Source organism: Pelodiscus sinensis, chromosome 4 (genome assembly GCF_049634645.1).
Source record: "Pelodiscus sinensis isolate JC-2024 chromosome 4, ASM4963464v1, whole genome shotgun sequence".
Classification (NCBI taxonomy): domain Eukaryota; kingdom Metazoa; phylum Chordata; order Testudines; family Trionychidae; genus Pelodiscus; species Pelodiscus sinensis.
Genome location: NC_134714.1, coordinates 130,018,536 through 130,035,619, shown reverse-complemented (window position 1 = coordinate 130,035,619; position 17,084 = coordinate 130,018,536). Strand labels below are relative to the sequence as shown.

The 17,084-nt window shown below is 49.6% G+C and overlaps 1 protein-coding gene across 8 annotated transcripts in view; it reads right to left on the bottom strand.

Annotated features, from left to right (window-relative positions):
• Nucleotides 1-17,084, bottom strand: part of LOC142829368 (uncharacterized) — a 57,070-nt gene that overhangs the window by 25,280 nt on the left and 14,706 nt on the right. For 4 of the 8 annotated variants that reach the window (XM_075929090.1, XM_075929085.1, XM_075929091.1 and 1 more), the window contains exon 2: nucleotides 1,970-15,235. The exons of 2 other annotated variants lie outside the window; for them this stretch is intronic. In XM_075929090.1, the coding sequence (XP_075785205.1) occupies nucleotides 1,970-2,160 (191 nt within the window). In that variant the 5' untranslated portion in view covers nucleotides 2,161-15,235. The remainder of the gene's footprint in view (nucleotides 1-1,969; nucleotides 15,236-17,084) is intronic. 2 more of the 8 variants (XM_075929086.1, XM_075929087.1) reach the window with 2 other exon arrangements.

The window sequence follows — 17,084 nt, the reverse complement described above, 5'->3', positions numbered from 1 at the left end:
CACTCCTAACTCCACCAAAGGGCGTGCAACTCCTCTCAGCCTGGCATCTTCTGCACATTTTATAATCATACTCTCCACTCAGTAATTAAAGGAAACATTGAATAGCACTGGACACAGGAAAAACCTTGGTGGCACCCTACTAGGTACATTCTTCCAGTTTGACTTTCTAATCTTTCTAGACATAACTAGTCTGAGTATGATCTTTAAACCAGTTGGGCTCCTACTTAACAGTAATTTATCCCAGACCATGCTTCCCTAGCTTGTTTACAACAGTATGTGGCACTGTCAAAAAGTTTATTAAAATCAAGATAAGTCACAATTACTGCTTTACTGCATCCATTCGGCCAGTAATCCTATCAACAAAGGAAAAGAGGCTGGGTGTGTATGATTTGTTCTTGCCAACTCTGCCGTATAGTCCTTTGATCCTCTAGGTGCCCATGTTTTGTCCAATCCAACTCTGAGTCCCAGGCAGTGAAGTTCCTGACTCTTCCCCTAAAAAGATCATTCCACAACCTCATCAAACTTACCTCGTTTAGAGTAAATAATAGTGCTAATGCGTAACTACTCTTCTCGGTCAGATCTGATTGACTACACACCTTAGTTAACACATCGCTACCTCTGGTTTCTATTACTATCTTAAATCAAGTCATACTTTCAAAAGCCTTACACAAGGAAATTCACTATTAAAAGTAAACCCCATAATCTTTACCTTTTCCTTCCAACAGTTCAAAGGGCGGCAGGTCCAAGAGCAAGGGGCATGGGCAGGCTGGTCAGAAACCAAATCTTGTGGGCTGGTGAGATTCCCTGCCTGTGCAGAGCTTTATAAAACAGGGTATGTTCATTCGGCCAATGGCAATGCACAAATTATAATCAACTGGCCTACCAAGTGTTGCTTTCAAAGGAACAGTGATCTGATTGCCGGGTGCTACTAGAAAAGGGAGGAGTCCAACACCCAGAATACTCCTACAGAGGACTCTGCTCTGGGAGTGCCCATTTCTCCCAGCTATCATAGATGGGCCACTCCTAGCTTCGGGTGATTCTGCTTCCAAATAGTCACAGTTTCTGTAAGTGTGAACAAGTCTTATTTTTCAGGGAAAGCCTGACTGCTCTGTTAATCAGTAGCAGAGTGGATGATGACGGAGGGCGATTGAGAGGAAAACACATCTGCCGTTTCCAGGTAGGAACACGCAGCCTTACTAGAGACGCACCAACCTCTTTACACTTCATCATCAGTTGGAGCCATGGGGACAATTCAGAAATGCAGCTGCCTGGGGATTTCAGATGGGGCCTCCCTTTGCCGTCTAGTCTCTTAGGCCGTGTCCAGACTCAGGGGTTTTTTCGGGAAAAGTAGCCTTTTCCCGAAAAAACTTCCCCTGCGTCCAGACTCAAGCCGCGTTCTTTCGAAATTATTTCAAAAGAACGCGGCTTTTCTTTCGATGGCGGTAAACCTCGTTTCACGAGGAAGAACGCCTTCTTTCGAAAGAAGAACTTTCGAAAGAAGGCGTTCTTCAATGTAAATAGGGCTTCTTCAAAAGAGAGCATCCAGACTCGCTGGGTGCTCTCTTTCGAAAAAGCGGATTGCTCTTTCGAAAGATCCGCCTGCAGTCTAGACGCGATCTTTCGAAAGAGGCTCTTTCGAAAGATGCTTTCGAAAGAGCCTCTTTCGAAAGAAGCCTGCAGTCTAGACATAGCCCCACAGGAGAAATTCAAAGTTGTTCTAGTCTTCTGAGGCCAGAGAGTCTCACCCAGGTTACCACAGATTGAGGTTTCAGGAGCTCCCACTTATCTAGCTATTAAATCAGAAATAGGGGGCATTAATAGGGGGCAATGCAGGGGGGGGGAGGGAGCACGCCTGCACCATCTGTTCCCAATTGGCCTCTCAACTCTTTCTTAAATAGCGAAGTGTTTAAGTCATTCTGAAGTATATTCACAACCAACACATAACCAGCCACCACCTGCCCATACTCACCAGCCACAACAGCAAGTACCAGCGCTGGCTGGAAACGGGGCAGGAGGGAGCCTACTGGCCAAGAGGAGGCACACAGCAGGGTCTTCTCTGATGGACCAGCAGGGGAAGTGGCCAGCCTCACACATTGCTGCTTTGCCTGACCACCAGCCTTGCACCTCCACCCCCATCATTAGCCATCTAACCCCCACCATTTGCTGTTGGTAGGTGGGTGGGCGGCTGGCAAGCAAGGGTCTGGCCAGCAGCAGGACCGTTGGGTTTAGTAAGATGAGGGCCTAAAACCAAAGCTTAGGTAGCACAGGCCTGGTCTGAGGCCTGAGGCCTAGCTAACAATGGACAACACTTGGCTAATACAAGCTGTGAACAAGAGGCAGGCCTGTAGAGTGTAAAACACTAATTGGTAATAGGCCCAGGTGTAAACCTGTAATTGGTACTAGGAACCGACTGTAAAACAGTGTGTACTGTCAGGTAAGATTATGTACTGGGCATAAGTTAAAAGCACATTCCAAAGGGCGGCAGCACCAGCTCGTTAAAAAAAAGACCTTGGTATCCACAGATACCGACCAAGTTCAGGAAAGGGTCTGAAACATAGAATCATAGAATCCTAGGACTGGAAGAGACGTCAGGAGGCCATTGAGTCCAACCCCCTACCCAATGCAGGACCAACCCCAACTCAATCATCCCAGCCAGGGCTTTGTCAAGCAGGGACTTAAAAACCTCTAGGGATGGAGATTCCACCCCCATCACAGTGCTTCACCACCCTTCTAGGGAAATAGTTTTTCCTCATATCCAATCTAGACCTCCCCCACTGTAATTTGAAACCACTGCTCCTTGTTCTGCCCTCCATCACTACTGAGAACAGCCTCTCTCCATCCTCTTTGGAACCTCCTTTCAGGAAGGTGAAGGCTACTATCAAATCTACCCTCGTTCTTCTCTTCTGCAGACTAAATAAGACCAAATCCCTCAGCCTCTCCTTGTAGGTCATGTGCTCCAGCTCCCTAATCATTTTGATCACCCTCCGCTGGACCCTCTCCAATGCATCCACATCCTTTCCATAGCGGGGGGGCCAGAACTGGACACAATACTCCAGATGTGGCCTAACCAGAGCCGAATAAAGGGGAATAATCACTTCTCTAGATCTGCTGGCAATGCTCCTCCTAATGCACCCTAATACGCCATTAGCCTTCTTGGCTACAAGAGCATATGGTTAACTCATATCCAGCTTCTCATCCTCTGTAATCTCCAGGTCCTTTTCTGCTGAACTGTTACTTAATCAGTCAGTCCCCAGCCTGTAACAATGCTTGGGATTCTTCTGTCCCAAGTGCAGGACTCTGCACTTGTCCTTGTTGAACCTCATCAGCAGGGCTTGACAAACAGCGGTGAAATCCGCTCGCCAGCTCCACACTGCGTATGCAGGCAGCCTTCTGGTTATCACCATCCACAGAACAGAAAACCCTTCAGGTAAATCCTGACACAACAAAGGGAAGGTATAGACAGAAAGTATGGGACAATTTGCCCGTTTTAAAGTAAGGACACCTGCAGGAGGACTTAAATACAGGACTGTCCCTTTAAAAACAGAACATCTGGGCACCCTAGTGCTGCAGGCTTTAGCACATGAGTGCAGGCTGAGGGAGGCAGACAGAGCACAGCACAGTTTGAGAGGCTGCTTGTGGCCACAAGCCTGCCCCAGCCAGTGCCGGCACCTCCATAATTCCCCCCTCACACTGCTGTGTCTGCAGCCCACGCAGGCTTGGGACAATGCTGGGTCAGGGAGGTCCATACCACAAGCAGGGATTACTACCTGCTACAGTCAAATGGACCCTGGGCATTCGCCTACCCCAGTTCAGCTGCCACCCTTGTGTTCATATTGTACCAGAAAAAGCGAGAGGACACCAGAGGGACAGGGGACAACTGCAGCTAGTGACTCACAAACTGCTCTGGTGGCAATAAACATAGTTTGCATGTTTGCACTGTTGTCTGCTTCCTCTCTTCCCACGCAACTGGGTGGACACCTTATGCAAGGGTTCCCATACGCAGACGTGACTGAACACCTGCCTCTCTTCTGACATCGCACACGGGGAAACAGCTTCCACTGATTATGCATTTACTTCTCTGTTATCTAAGGTGAATGTCCCGTCTCCCTCCTGAGCTTTTATACCACACAATAGACATCCTAATCTACTCAGGATAAAGCTCAAAAGCTTCTAGGAATTTTTGTGGTCTATTTCTTGCAAATTGTTCAGCCTTCACTTTCGTGTCTGTCCCCCGTGTTTTAGAGTGAATGGTTAGAATGTCATTCTTGGTATAAAAAACAGGACTATGTAGCACTTTAAAGACTAACAAGATGGTTTATTAGGTGATGATCTTTCGTGGGCCAGACCCACTTCCTCAGATCAAATAGTGGAAGAAAATTGTCACAACTGTGAAAGTAGAAAGAATTATACTGTTAGAGAAAGATGAATTATGCTGTAATAATTGAATAAGTTGAAGGAACACTGTTTGTCTCTGAACAGGAAGAAGAAAATGTATGTTAATGTTGTTTGTAGGTATGCAGATCAGAGTGCTAGCCAGGTGGGCCTGAGATAATAGGAAAAGGAACATTAGGTGTTAGGCAGAAAGTAATTGAGATAACCAGGGAGATATGGACAGGAGATTGCTGTGTGCTTAATGTGGAAATGAAGATACTCGACTAGCCTCACACTAATCATGTGAAGTTTTGCCCCTCTTTTAATCCTGTTAACTTGGCTTTCCTTTGACTGTATAAATCAAGGAGTTTGAAACTTGTGGGGTACTCACATTTTCTGGGTGCATTTAGCAGAGCGGTTTTGCTAATAAACAGAGCGGTCTGACAAATCTGTGAGTTCTGTCTGACTTTGACACAACCATATATACCAAAGGATACAATTAAAAAAAAATGAACACATATGAAAAGGACAAATCAAATTTCAGAACAGAAGAGGGATGGGGGGGGAGGTAAATGTCTGTGAGCTAATGATATTAAAGGTGATAATTGGGGAAGCTATCTTTGTAATGGGTAAGATAATTAGAGTCTTTATTCAAACTTAAGTGTAAAGTGTCGAATTTGAGCATGAATGACAGTTCAGAGGATTCTCTTTCAAGTGTAGTCTTAAAAGGCCTTTGAATCAGGATGCAGGTAATCAAGTTGTTGAGACAATGTCCTTTCTTTTTGAAATGGCAAGAAACTGTTTTTTCTTTGTGATCCTGTCTAATATTATCTGTTTTGTGGGCATTGATCCTTTGGCGAAGTGTCTGAGACGTTTGTCCAATGTACATAGCAGACGGACACTTTCGGCACATGATCGCATTTACAGTGGGCACATGCGAAGTCTGGCACCTTGCATGAAATAGGTGCATTCGGACAGTAGTCCTAGGCGGTGGTCACTGGGAAATTTTGCAGTCCCTGGACCATGGACTCATTTGCTAGAAAGCGAGTCCTGGGAAGGGAAGCCCTCGCCACTATTGAGTCCAAGTTAGCACCTATGAACTCTATAACTGGGGTAGGAGCAGGGCCGGCCGGAGTCCTTTTGGTGCCCCAGGCCCAGGCACGCGGTGCTGCCCCTGGGTGCTAGGCAAATGTGTGGGCCCGCCCCCCCCCCCCCGGGACACATGGGCCTGCCCCCCCGGGTCGGATGGTGCATGCGTGGCCCAGAAATGGCTGCTGGCGTGCAGCCCGGGGCCCGCCCCCAGGGCACACAGCGCATGCGCTGCCCAGCCTGGCCTGGCTACTGTTGCTGGTGTGCGCGCCAGGCCATGCAGGGCCCCGCGGCCGTAGGGGGAAGGGCGCTGGTGCCTGGTGTTGTGGGCGCAGCGCCGGGCGCGTGGCGCCTGATGGCAGCTGTAAGGGACACCGCGCGCCCCTTACAACTGCCATCAGGCACCCCCCATCGGTTGGTGCCCCGGGTAGCTGCCCAGCTTGTCCATGCCTCAGTCCAGCCCTGGGTAGGAGTTAGAGTTGATTTGGCCATGTTTAGGAGTAAGCCTAGCTCCCCAGAGATTCCAAACCACAGTGATGCACCCACACCTGATCTTTGGATCGTCCTCTCAGGAGCCAGTCGTCCAGATAGGGGAACTCTTGGATGCCCCTTGCGAGCGGGCCAGTGAGGTTCCAGGCACATATGCTGCTGGTGGCTGGTCCGGTGGAGCCCTGTTTCCCGATGGTCTCGGGGACGCCTGACCTGGGGGGAGTGACTGTGCCGACGTAGGAGATCAAGTCAGAGGAGTCACCAATGGAGGGGCCTGAGGTCCTGAGATGACTGACCCCGACTTCGAAGGTCCCACGCCCTGGCTCTGGTGGTAGGCCCCGGGGGTCCAGAAAGGCCACTGACTAGGTGATTGTGGAGGCCAGGACTGTTGCATCACTGGTACCAGAACCAGCTGTGCCCAGTGCTATTGTCGGTGGTGGGCAGAGGCGCTGGGGTGCCACAATCAGTGCTAAGAGTGGGACTGGTGCCGGGAGCGGGGTCTGGAGCCCCTTGACGACCAAGTTGACTCTGCCTCCGAGTCAGTTGAGTATTCTGAAGTCAACCAGGGTGGGGATGTCGAGTTCTCTGCCAATGTTGCTGTCTCCGGAGCATGTTGAGCCATTGACTCGTGTTTCCCGCGGTGCCAGGAGAGAGACGGGGGTGGCATGGCTGTGCCCGGAGTCAGTAAGCTGTGGCTGGGAGTGGGAGCCACGGAGCTGGGTGCTGTGGTCGGTGCTGACGAGGGGCATCGTGTCAGTGCCGACTGGTGCCGTATCCCAGGTTGTGTCCCGTGCCGGGGTTGAGGCAGCCACCAGTGCAGAGTTTGCTGCCGGAGCTGCAGACTGCACCGAGTGGTGTTTTCTGGCCTCTTGGACTACACTGTTGGGTGCCCTCAATGTTGTCCAGTGCTGGCTGCTCCCCTGACCCCAACGGGGGTCGGTGCTTGGGGAGGTGAAGGGGATGACTCAATCAAGTCTCTGGCCACCTCGAAGGCCTCCAGAGTGGAGGGTTCTGGAAAGTCCCCCAGTGGGCGAGGCTCCCAGTGCAGGGATAAACATCTGCCCAACTATGATGGTCCGGGCTCGGCGCTCAATGGTGCCCCGTGCCCCACTGAAGGGCTCATGGAGGGCATGCGCAGTGGAGGCAATCTGTTAGACCTCTTCTTCAGCGGTACCGGGGACTGTGACTGGTGCCAAGGCCTGCGCAGTGCTGGGGAGGCGAGAGATTGTGCCGACACCTCCTGCACCAAGGCCAGTGAGCTCTGGGATGCCAGTACCGGATCCAACACCAGTGCCTGTCTTAGGGCTGCCTCCACGAGGATAATTGTGAGGCACGATTCTCTCTCCCGCTTGGTGCGTGGCTTGAATGCCTTGCAAATCTTGCAAGCCTGTGAAAGGTGAGCCTCTCCCAGGCACTTCAGCCAGGATGAGTGTGGCTTTCCGCAGGGCATAGGCCGGAAGCACTTCTTGCAAGGCTTAAATCCTTGCTTAAAGGCTTAAATCCTTGCAGTCTGGGAATGCCGCAGCAGCAAATGAAACACAAATAATTACTCTAACAACTCTTAACAGCTAATTAACTGATAACAAGGACAACAAAGGAACAACTCAAGTACTAGAAAGGTGCTTGCTAAGAAAGAGCTGAGGAATGCTCCAACGACAGTCATGGAGGTAAGAAGGAACTGAGAGGGTGATAGGCCAGCAGGGGTATATATCGGCTAGTATACAGGCACCACTCCAGGGGGCTCCCTGCTAGCTTGACGGGTACCGCTGAGGAAAAAATCTCCGACAATGCGTTCACGCTGCACACACACATCTACATGGAATGGACATGAGCAATCACTTAAAGAAGAATTAACCTTCTTAATGAAGACTGAAGCAAACTAGGCATTAAACACCTCCCAGTCCTGTTCATGATTAGCTCTCCTTCCCTGGTCCACACTGCATACATGTCTATATAACTGTATCACTCAGGTCTATGGGTTCTCCACATACCAAGAGACCTAGTTATACCACCTCTCTCCAGGTATAGGCAGCTCTATGTTGGACAAAGGGCTTCTCCCACCCATACAGCTACCACCTCTCAAGTAGGTGGAGTAATTATGCCAGTGCAAGGTGGTCTCCTCTTGGTGTAGTAATGTCTTCACTAAGTACTTCAGCACAGTGTACTGTGGAACTCCTTGCCAGGGGATGTTGTGAAGTCCAAAAATATAACTGGGTTAAAAAAATAGCTAGATAAGTCTATTTAGGGCAGGTTTATTAATGGTTATTAGCCAAGTTTGGCAGGGACACAGCCCCATGCTCTGGGCATCCCTAACCCAGCTGGGACTGGATGACGGGGGCAGATGACCTAAACTCTGTGCACTCAGACCTGTAGTATCTTGCTCCATGTGGGCTGGAAATAGAAACATGCAGCTTGAGCCAGCCCACACCATGGCTTCCTGAGAAACAGCAAGCATCCAGCCACCCAGACCGTCCCCATGTCAAGGGCCACAACATGGTGAGAAAGCAGCCCATGACAGTCCAGCCTCCAGCTTTTGCTGTAGGTGGAGAGTTCACTCTGGCTGCTCACCTGCGTGGGGGAAAGGGTCACTACACAGCTGTGTCTACATTGGCACCCCTTTCCAGAAAAGGGATGCTAATGTAGACTTCGGAATAGCAAAATACGCGGGGGATTTAAATATCCCCCGCGGCATTTGCATTAACATGGCTGCCGCTTTTTTCCGGCTTGGGGATAAGCCAGAGAAAAGCGGCAGTCTAGACGTGATTCTCCGGAAAATAAGCCCTTTTCCGGAGGATCTTTTGTTCCTACTTTCAAGGATTTAAATCAATATTTAAATCCCCCGCGGATTTTGCTATTCCGAAGTCTACATTAGCATCCCTTTTCCGGAAAGGGGTGCCAATGTAGACACAGCCTGAGAGGCCAACAGCAGTTCTGCCAGGCCACGTGCCAGCTCCCCATGGCCCGAAGTTTCACGAGCCCCCAGAGCAGATTTCTAATCAGCACAGCTCAGCCTCTCCATAAGCAATGTCCAAACCCTGCAGGTCTCCAGATCTGCTCTGAGCTAAACTAGTTTCTTATCTACCTCACCAAGCAGGAAACCAGCTGTAGACCAAGGTAGCAGGGGGAGGGGAGAATGAATTATGAATCAGTTGCAGGAAGTTGCCTTGTTGGGAAAACTGGTTTTAGGTTTCTAATGCTCATAAATTTTACAAGATAGATACGTAAATAAATGAAACGCAAGAGCCCCAGAAGAAAGCAACACCACCCCTTGTCAGAGGGCAGGCTTAGAGATTGTGGGAGAAGCGCTCAAGGCACTGAAACATATCCTTCTCTTCTGCATTTGGGACTATGGATGTGAAATTAATGGGTAGCAGGTTTAAAACTAATAAAAGAAAGTTCTTCTTCACACAGCGTGTAGTCAACCTGTGGAACTCCTTGCCAGAGGAGGCTGTGAAAGCTAGGACTATAACAGAGTTTAAAGAGAAGCTAGATAATTTCATGGAGGTTAGGTCCATAAAAGGCTATTAGCCAGGGGATAGAAATGGTGTCCCTGGCCTCTGTTTGTCAGAGGCTGGAGAAGGGTAGCAGGAGACAAATCGCTTGATCACTGTCTTCGGTCCACCCTCTCTGGGGCACCTGGGTACTGGCTACTGTCGGCAGACAGGTTACTGGGCTAGATGGACGTTGGTCTGACCCAGTATGGCCGTTCTTATGTTCTTATGACTATTCTAGAAATTCTGAGTCTGTGTCCTTTCTCCACCCTTGCAGACTAACCGACTGGAAAGTGGACACGTGCTAATACTGTACAGAAAACTCACTCCTGTTTAGAGAAAAGCAAGGAAGAAATTCTAGCCAGAGACAAGCAAGAGGCTTAACAAGAGGCCAGAAAAGCAATAAGTGGACTGGCAAGAGGGGAGGGGGGGGGGTTAGGACCATGTATGACCCCACCAGCACCAATCGCTTTGCAGACACTCAATGTCATTCGCAGCTGTCGGTTTCTGTTTGTAGCCCAAGGTCCAGTGTGCTTTAGCAGCAGCCCTGGGAACTACAAGTTGTGGACTTCATACTGCGGCATGTTGGGAGAACTTCCTGGTTTCTGCCAGGATGTGCCCTCTGCCCCCAGCAGGGTCTCAGCAGGGATGGTGCTAGAAGCAGCACACAGGTTGTGTGCTGAGAGAAGGGGCTGCTGAACTGTTTTCCTCTTCTATGTTTTTTTTACAGAATACAGCCTGTTCCTGGTGGTTTGTCTGAGTGGGTCTTGTCTGAGGTGCGCACACACAATACACAATGCTGAACACACCAAGCAGCCTCAGGCCTAGCCTCCCACAGTGGTGTAAGAAGTCGCAAGGCTTCCCCTGTGCTGAATAACCTCACACTGGGCTAGCCAACAGGAGGGGTTACCTGTTCTTCATCCTGTCTTTTGCTAGGGAGATTGTCATGCATTTAGGGTGAGAATGTTCCAGCCACAGCCCTTGTAGGCTACTCGGGATGTTGGTGCCCAAACCCATGTGTGCCCAAAGTGGGATGTGAGCTTGGCTGCCTCTGTGTGGGAATAGCAAATGGAAATAAAACACAAAGGCCTTACAGGGGCAAAGAGGGCCGTATAGGTGTCCATATTTGGGAGATACTCCACTCTTTGTAGCTCATCCCATCTCTTTGGCCTTGTGTGGGCTCTAGCCATTGAACTGACAGGACCCAGCCATGGCAGGATTTCAAAAGGCTCTGTAAACTGCTGTCTGGTGATCAACTTTGCACAGGGCTTTCGTGGTCAATGTGTGGCCTTTATCTTACCTCCATCTTAACATTAACACCCATGAAATTTCTCCCAGTACTTCCACACTGTTACCTGTGTGAGATGCCTGTATCTCTCTGGGAAAGCTCTGGTCCTCTCTCAGCTGTTGCTCCCATGCAGCAGAGTATTCTAGTAGATGAACATAATTTGTTGGGGCAAAGTCAACATGGTTTCTGTAAAGGGAAATCATGCCCTACTAATCTACTAGAGTTTGTTGAGGGGGAGTCAACAAGAATGTGGATAAGGCGGATCCAGTAGATAAAGTGTTCTTAGATTTCCAGAAAGCCTTTGACAAGGTCCCTCACCAAAGGCTCTTAAGTAAAGTAAGTTGTCATGGGATAAGAGGGAAGGTCCTCTCATGGATTGATAACCAGTTAAAAGACAGGAAACAAAGGGTAGAAATAAGTGGTCAGTTTTCAGAATGGAGAGAGGTAACTAGTGGTGTCCCCAAGGGTCCCTACTGGGATCAATCCTATTCACCCTATTTATAAATGATCTGGAGAAAGGGGTAAACAGTGAGGTGGCAAAATTTGCAGATGATATAAACTGCTCAAGATAGTTAAGACCAAAGCAGACTGTGAAGAGCTTCAAAAAGATCTCACCAAACTAAGTGACTGAGCAACAAAAGAGCAAATGAAATTCAGTGTTGACAAGTGTAAAGTAATACATATTGGAAAAAATAATCTCAAGTATACAAACAATATGATGGGAACTAATTTAGCTATAACTACTCAAGAGAGAGATTGTGGTCACTTAGGATCGTTCTCTGAAAACATCCACTCAATGTGAAGCGGCAGTCAAAAAAGCAAACAGAACGTTAGGAATCATTTAAAAAGGGATAGAGAATAAGCAGAGAATATCTTATTGCCTTTGTATAAAACCATGGTATGCCGACATCCTGAACACTGCATCCAGATGTGGTCGCATCACCTCAAAAAAGATAAATTGGCATTGAGAAAAGGGCAACAAAAATGATTAAGGGTTTGGAATGGGTCCCATATGAAGAGAGATTTCTAAGATTTTTCAGCTTAGAAAAGAGGAGACTAAGGATATGATAGAGGTCTATAAAATCATGACTAGTGTGGGAAAAGCGAATAAGGAAAACTAGAAGTCACCAAATGAAACTGATAGGCAACAGGTTTAAAACAAACAAAAGGAAGTTTTTCTTCATGCATCACACAGCCAACCTGTGGAACTCCTTGCCAAAGGATGTTGTGAAGACTAGGGCTTTAACATGGTTCAAAAAAGAGCTAGATAAATTCATGGAGGTTAGGTCCCTCAATGGCTGTTAGCCAGGATGGGTAGGAATGGTGTCCCTGGGCTTTGTTTGTGATGATTACTTGTTCTGTTTACTCCCTGGGTATGTCTAGACTACATGGCTCTGTCAACAAAGCCATGTAGATGAGTTTACTAGACATAGCCCACAGAACTTTGGCTCCCACCAGCCTTGGTTATACTTCAGAGTGAACCCCAACACTCTCCCAGTCTGGATTCTCCCAACTTTATTTATGTCCTGTACTGCCCAGCCCTTTCCTGAACCCAGAATGAACAAAGAGCAAAAGTAGCATTTTTATAACATTTACACTGCACACTCCTTATGGCGAGGTATGTACACTACATTCTGTACACATTCCTAGCACGGGTACAAATAGCAGACATTGCTTAGGTAAGTTACGGGTTAATTCTTAGGGTACGTATTGTACAGAGCTCGAATCTCTACACGTCCAAGCAGTGCTCCCTCCTCTACCCTAGTTTTAGCAAAGTAGTTTTACCCTAATTTTAGCCCCGACTCCAGTGCTGGGACAGCTGGTGGTGGCCCCTCTGATGTGCCCGGGTTAGGGCCCTTAGCTCCCAGCTCGCTGCCCTCTGGGCTGGCGTGGACCACCCTGCCCCCCAGGATTCAGTCGAGGGCGGGGAAGTAGGGGCAGGTATCAGTCCCTGCTGTGGTGCCGCCCCTGGTGGCCCTAGTGTAGCCTGCCGCAGCTCCTTGACTTTGAGGTGCACCTGCTTCTGGGTGCACTTGTGTCCCTTGCAGGCCATGGTGGCTGCTATGCAGCAGTAGACGGCCGCATTCCTCTGCCTAGTGCGGAGATCATGGACATTAGGGGCCTCCCCCCAAACCTCAATGAGGTTCATGATCTCCGCACTAGTCCACGAGGGCGCATGCTGTCTACCGCCCCTGACTGGCCCTGGGTGCTGGAGGACTGGGTGCGGGACGGCTGGCTGCCACTGTCTGCCATTGTGCGGCCACTGGATGAGGGTCTGCAGCTGCTGGCAGGCTTGGCTCTGGCACGTGCCCAGTGGCCAGACTCTACCCCTTTAAGGGCCCCGGGGCTGGGGGAGAGGAGAAGAGTTTTCCTGGTTGTGCCCAGAGTGGCCACAAGGGGAAACTGGGAAGGGCTGGAAGCCCCCTATTTTGAATTAAGTGTCTACACAGCACTTAATTCGAAATAGCTATTTCAAATTTGGCATTATTCCTCTTAGAATGAGGTTTACCAAAATCGAAATAAGCGCTCTGCTATTTTGAATTAAATTCAGAATAGCGGTTTGCATGTGCAGACGCTATTGAAGTTAATTCCAAATAACTGCTGTTATTTCGAATTAACTTTGCAGTTAATACCCTTAGGGATCTGGGGCAAATCTGTCAGGGATGGTACTTGGTCCTGCTGTGAGGGCAGGGGACTGGACTCGATGACCTCTCGAGGTCCCTTCAGTTCTATGAGAGAGAGGTTTTCAGGAGCTGATCTCATTTGCATGGGCACACCCACCCTGCCTAGGTGCTCAGCATGATGGGATTGCTTGCCCAAATGATCACTTTTGGATGGTGTTGGATCTCCAGTTTCCTTCTTATTGGGACAGCAATAATAAAGGGATGTTATCCTTGCTGTGTGAATCCAAGGTAACAAAGCTATACTTGGCATACCCTAATGGAGGGTCTCAGCTTCCACTAGATGACACTTACTAGGCAGGGGACATGCAAGAAGACTGCCCATTGTTTACCAGCAATGAGGATCCCCCATTACCAGCTGAAATCAGTGGGTGTTGTGTTAAGTAGTGGGCCCTGAAGACATGTTAGTGCATGGATGGCTGGTGCTGAGGAGTAGCCAGCAGGGTGGCTGGCAGAGAGGGCTGGTACAGAGCTCCACAGAGAGGCACTGCAATCAGCCAGTGTCTGAGCAGTGGAGTATATAAGGTGCCTCCTTATCTCCCCTTTCCACCCAGTATGGGAGGTGAGCTCTGCAGATAAACCTTGGAACTCTATGGCTGCACTGACCAAGAACAACAATTACACATGGGGTGCAGGGAAGGGAAGGACTTTTGGGGTCACTGAACTTAACCACCTGAGGGGAAAAAGACTCTGCCCAACTTACCTGGGAGTGGGTCTGTTAGTCATGGTTTATGTTTCTGAACATTAACAGAGGAGTTTCCCTAAATAATGCTGAATTATTTCCTCCTTTTATTAAAAGGCTTTTACTACTCTGCGTTGCTGTGTTTGCGAGAGGAGAAACCTTGCCCAGGGTGTGGTGTGTAATTGTCCCAGGCTGCTGGGTGGGGACTCAACCCAGTTTTGTGTTGTATGGTTGAAAAAGAACCCTCTGGATACCAAACCTGTTGTTTCTGCCAGCTCTGCTTGTTTAACTGTCCAGCTGCTACATATGGCAGGGGACAGCCATTGTGCAAAGAGAACTAAGAATGTTTTTAAACAGCCAAAAAGAAAAAAAGGTACAGAGAAGAGAAAAACATCTCTCTGTATGAAAACTGTTACTGGCTAAAAGGGAGAAACTCTGCCCTGGGCGCTTGCCACAAACCAGACCTCCTTGGCTAAACCAATCAGAAGTTTTTGTTAATTAAGAGGCCTCTTGGAGAATCACATTTCATAGGATACTAAAATAGATTAGCATTTCCCTAAGTAACTCTCAAGGCCAACATATGATTTTTGGGTCTCTACACAGCCCAAGCACCTGCACCCTGTCCATCTGTGAGTCTTTTTGTGCAAGAACTCCTCCTAAACGGTAAGAGCTAGAACCACCACATTTGGAAGGCAGTTTCCACTTCTCCTACATTAAAGCAAGGTTGGGGTTTGGCTGTGTCAAGGAAATGGAAAGTGCTGGGAAGGGGACTGTTTTCCATAACACGGAGAGGAAAGGACACAGAGAAGAGGGGTATAATGGGAGGGGCACAGAGGAGGGACGTGATACTGAGAGCGGCCACTGGGGGCAGCTGCATGACCAAGACAGTTCCTGACAGGGCTGGGACTCTGCCATCTTGCCTGCCACCAGACTCTTGCCCCAACACCCTCCCCTATCCGAGCGTTTGACCACAACACTTGGGGGGAGGAGTGGGGAGTAGAGTAGACCTCTGCCAGCCAGTACGGGGAGAGGAAGCCCTTTCCTGAGACCCTCCTCACCCCCCACAACCCTCAGTCTCACCCTTAGCTTTGCAAACATATCCATCCATGTCGTAGAATCATAGAATACTAGGACTGGAAGGGACCTCTAGAGGTCATCGAGTCCAGTCCCCTGCCCTCACAGCAGGACCAAATACTGTCTATACCATCCCTGATAGACATTTATCTAACCTACTCTTAAATATCTCCAGAGATGGAGATTCCACAACCATCCTGGGCAATTTATTCCAGTGTTTGACCACCCTGACAGTTAGAAACTTTTTCCTAATGTCCAACCTAAACCTCCCTTGCTGCAGTTTAAGCCCATTGCTTCTTGTCCTATCCTCAGAGGCCAAGATGAACAAGTTTTCTCCCTCCTCCTTATGACACCATTTTAGGGTATGTCTACACTACAGCGCTAGTTCGAACTAACTTAGTTCGAATTAGTTAATTCGAACTAAGCTAATTCGAACTAACGCGTCTAGAACTAAAAACTAGTTCGAATTAGCGTTTTGCTAATTTGAACTAGCAAGTCCACATTGAGTGGACTCTGAACAGGGCTTAAGGATAGCTGGAAGCAGTGCCGACAGGACATCAGAGGAGGACTTAGAGCGTGGAGATGCTGTCTCAGGCTAGCCGAGGGCTGCGCTTAAAGGGTCCCGACCCCCACCCCGGACAGACAGTTCTAAGGGGTGCCCCGCTTGCAAAGCAGTCCTGGCTTGGATTGCCCAGAGTACCCACACTGGGCACATCACACCACTCGGCCATCAGACCGGCTGCACTTGCCGCAGGCTGCCATCTGGGGAGAAGGGGCAATCGGGGGGGCTGCAGGAGAGCTTCCACCCCAGAAGCCCGCAGAGCCAGCCCAGTCCTCCCCATCGGGGGCTCATACCCCATTCCTCCCTCACCTCCTTCCACTTACCCTTCCCTAGCCCCCCTTCTTATTGATGTACAAAATAAAGATAACGTTTCTTCCAACATTGACTCTGTCTTTATTGAACAAAACTGGGGGAGACTGGGAAAAGGAGGTGGGAGAGGGGAAGAGAAAGGCTGGGAGAGGGGAGGGCAACTAACATGATCAGGGGTTGGGAACAGGTCCCAGATGAAGAGAGGCTACAGAGACTGGAACTGTTCAGCTTAGACAAGAGGAGACGGAGGTGGGACAGGATAGAGGTCTCTAAAAGCAGGGGTTGGGTGGAGAGGGTGCATTCAGAAAAGTTCTTCATGAGTTCCCATAAAGAAGGACTAGAGGACACCAAAGGAAAGGAATGGGTAGCAGGCTTGAAACTAGTAAGAGAAAGTTCCTCTTCACAAAGCAAATAGTTAACCTGCGGAACTCCTTGCTGCAGGAGGCTGTGAAGGCTGGAACTAGAACAGAGTTGAAAGGGAAGTGAGATCAAGTCATGGAGGTTGGGTCCATGGAGTAGTCTTAGCCAGGGGGTAGGAGTGGTGTCCCTGCCCAAAGTTTGTGGAAGGCTGGAGAGGGATGGCACGAGACAAATGGCTTGGTCACTGTCTTCGGTCCATCCCCTCCAGGGTCCCTAGGGTTGGCCGCTGTCGGCAGACAGGCTACTGGGCTAGATGGACCTTTGGTATGACCCAGGACGGCCATTGTAAGCTCAGGGTCGGGGGTCTCAGTGGACCCCCTTGATTTTCATGCACACCTGCTCCTGGGTGGCCAGGCTGGCAGCTCTCCTGCCCTAGACGGCCACTTTCCTGTGCCTAGTGCGGAGATCGTGGACGAGGTCCACGATGTCCGCACTAGCCCAGGAAGGTGCCCGCCTCTTGCGGTCCAGGGCAAGCTCCCGGGAGCTGCCAGCCTGGTCCCGGGAAGAGGGGGTGGGCTGGGGGACATCGGGTGGGTGGCTCTGTGCCGTGCCAGGTGCAGGGTCTGCTGGCTGGGTGCTGGCAGGCTTGCACCTGGCACGGGCACCGTAGCCAGCCCGTGCCCCTTTA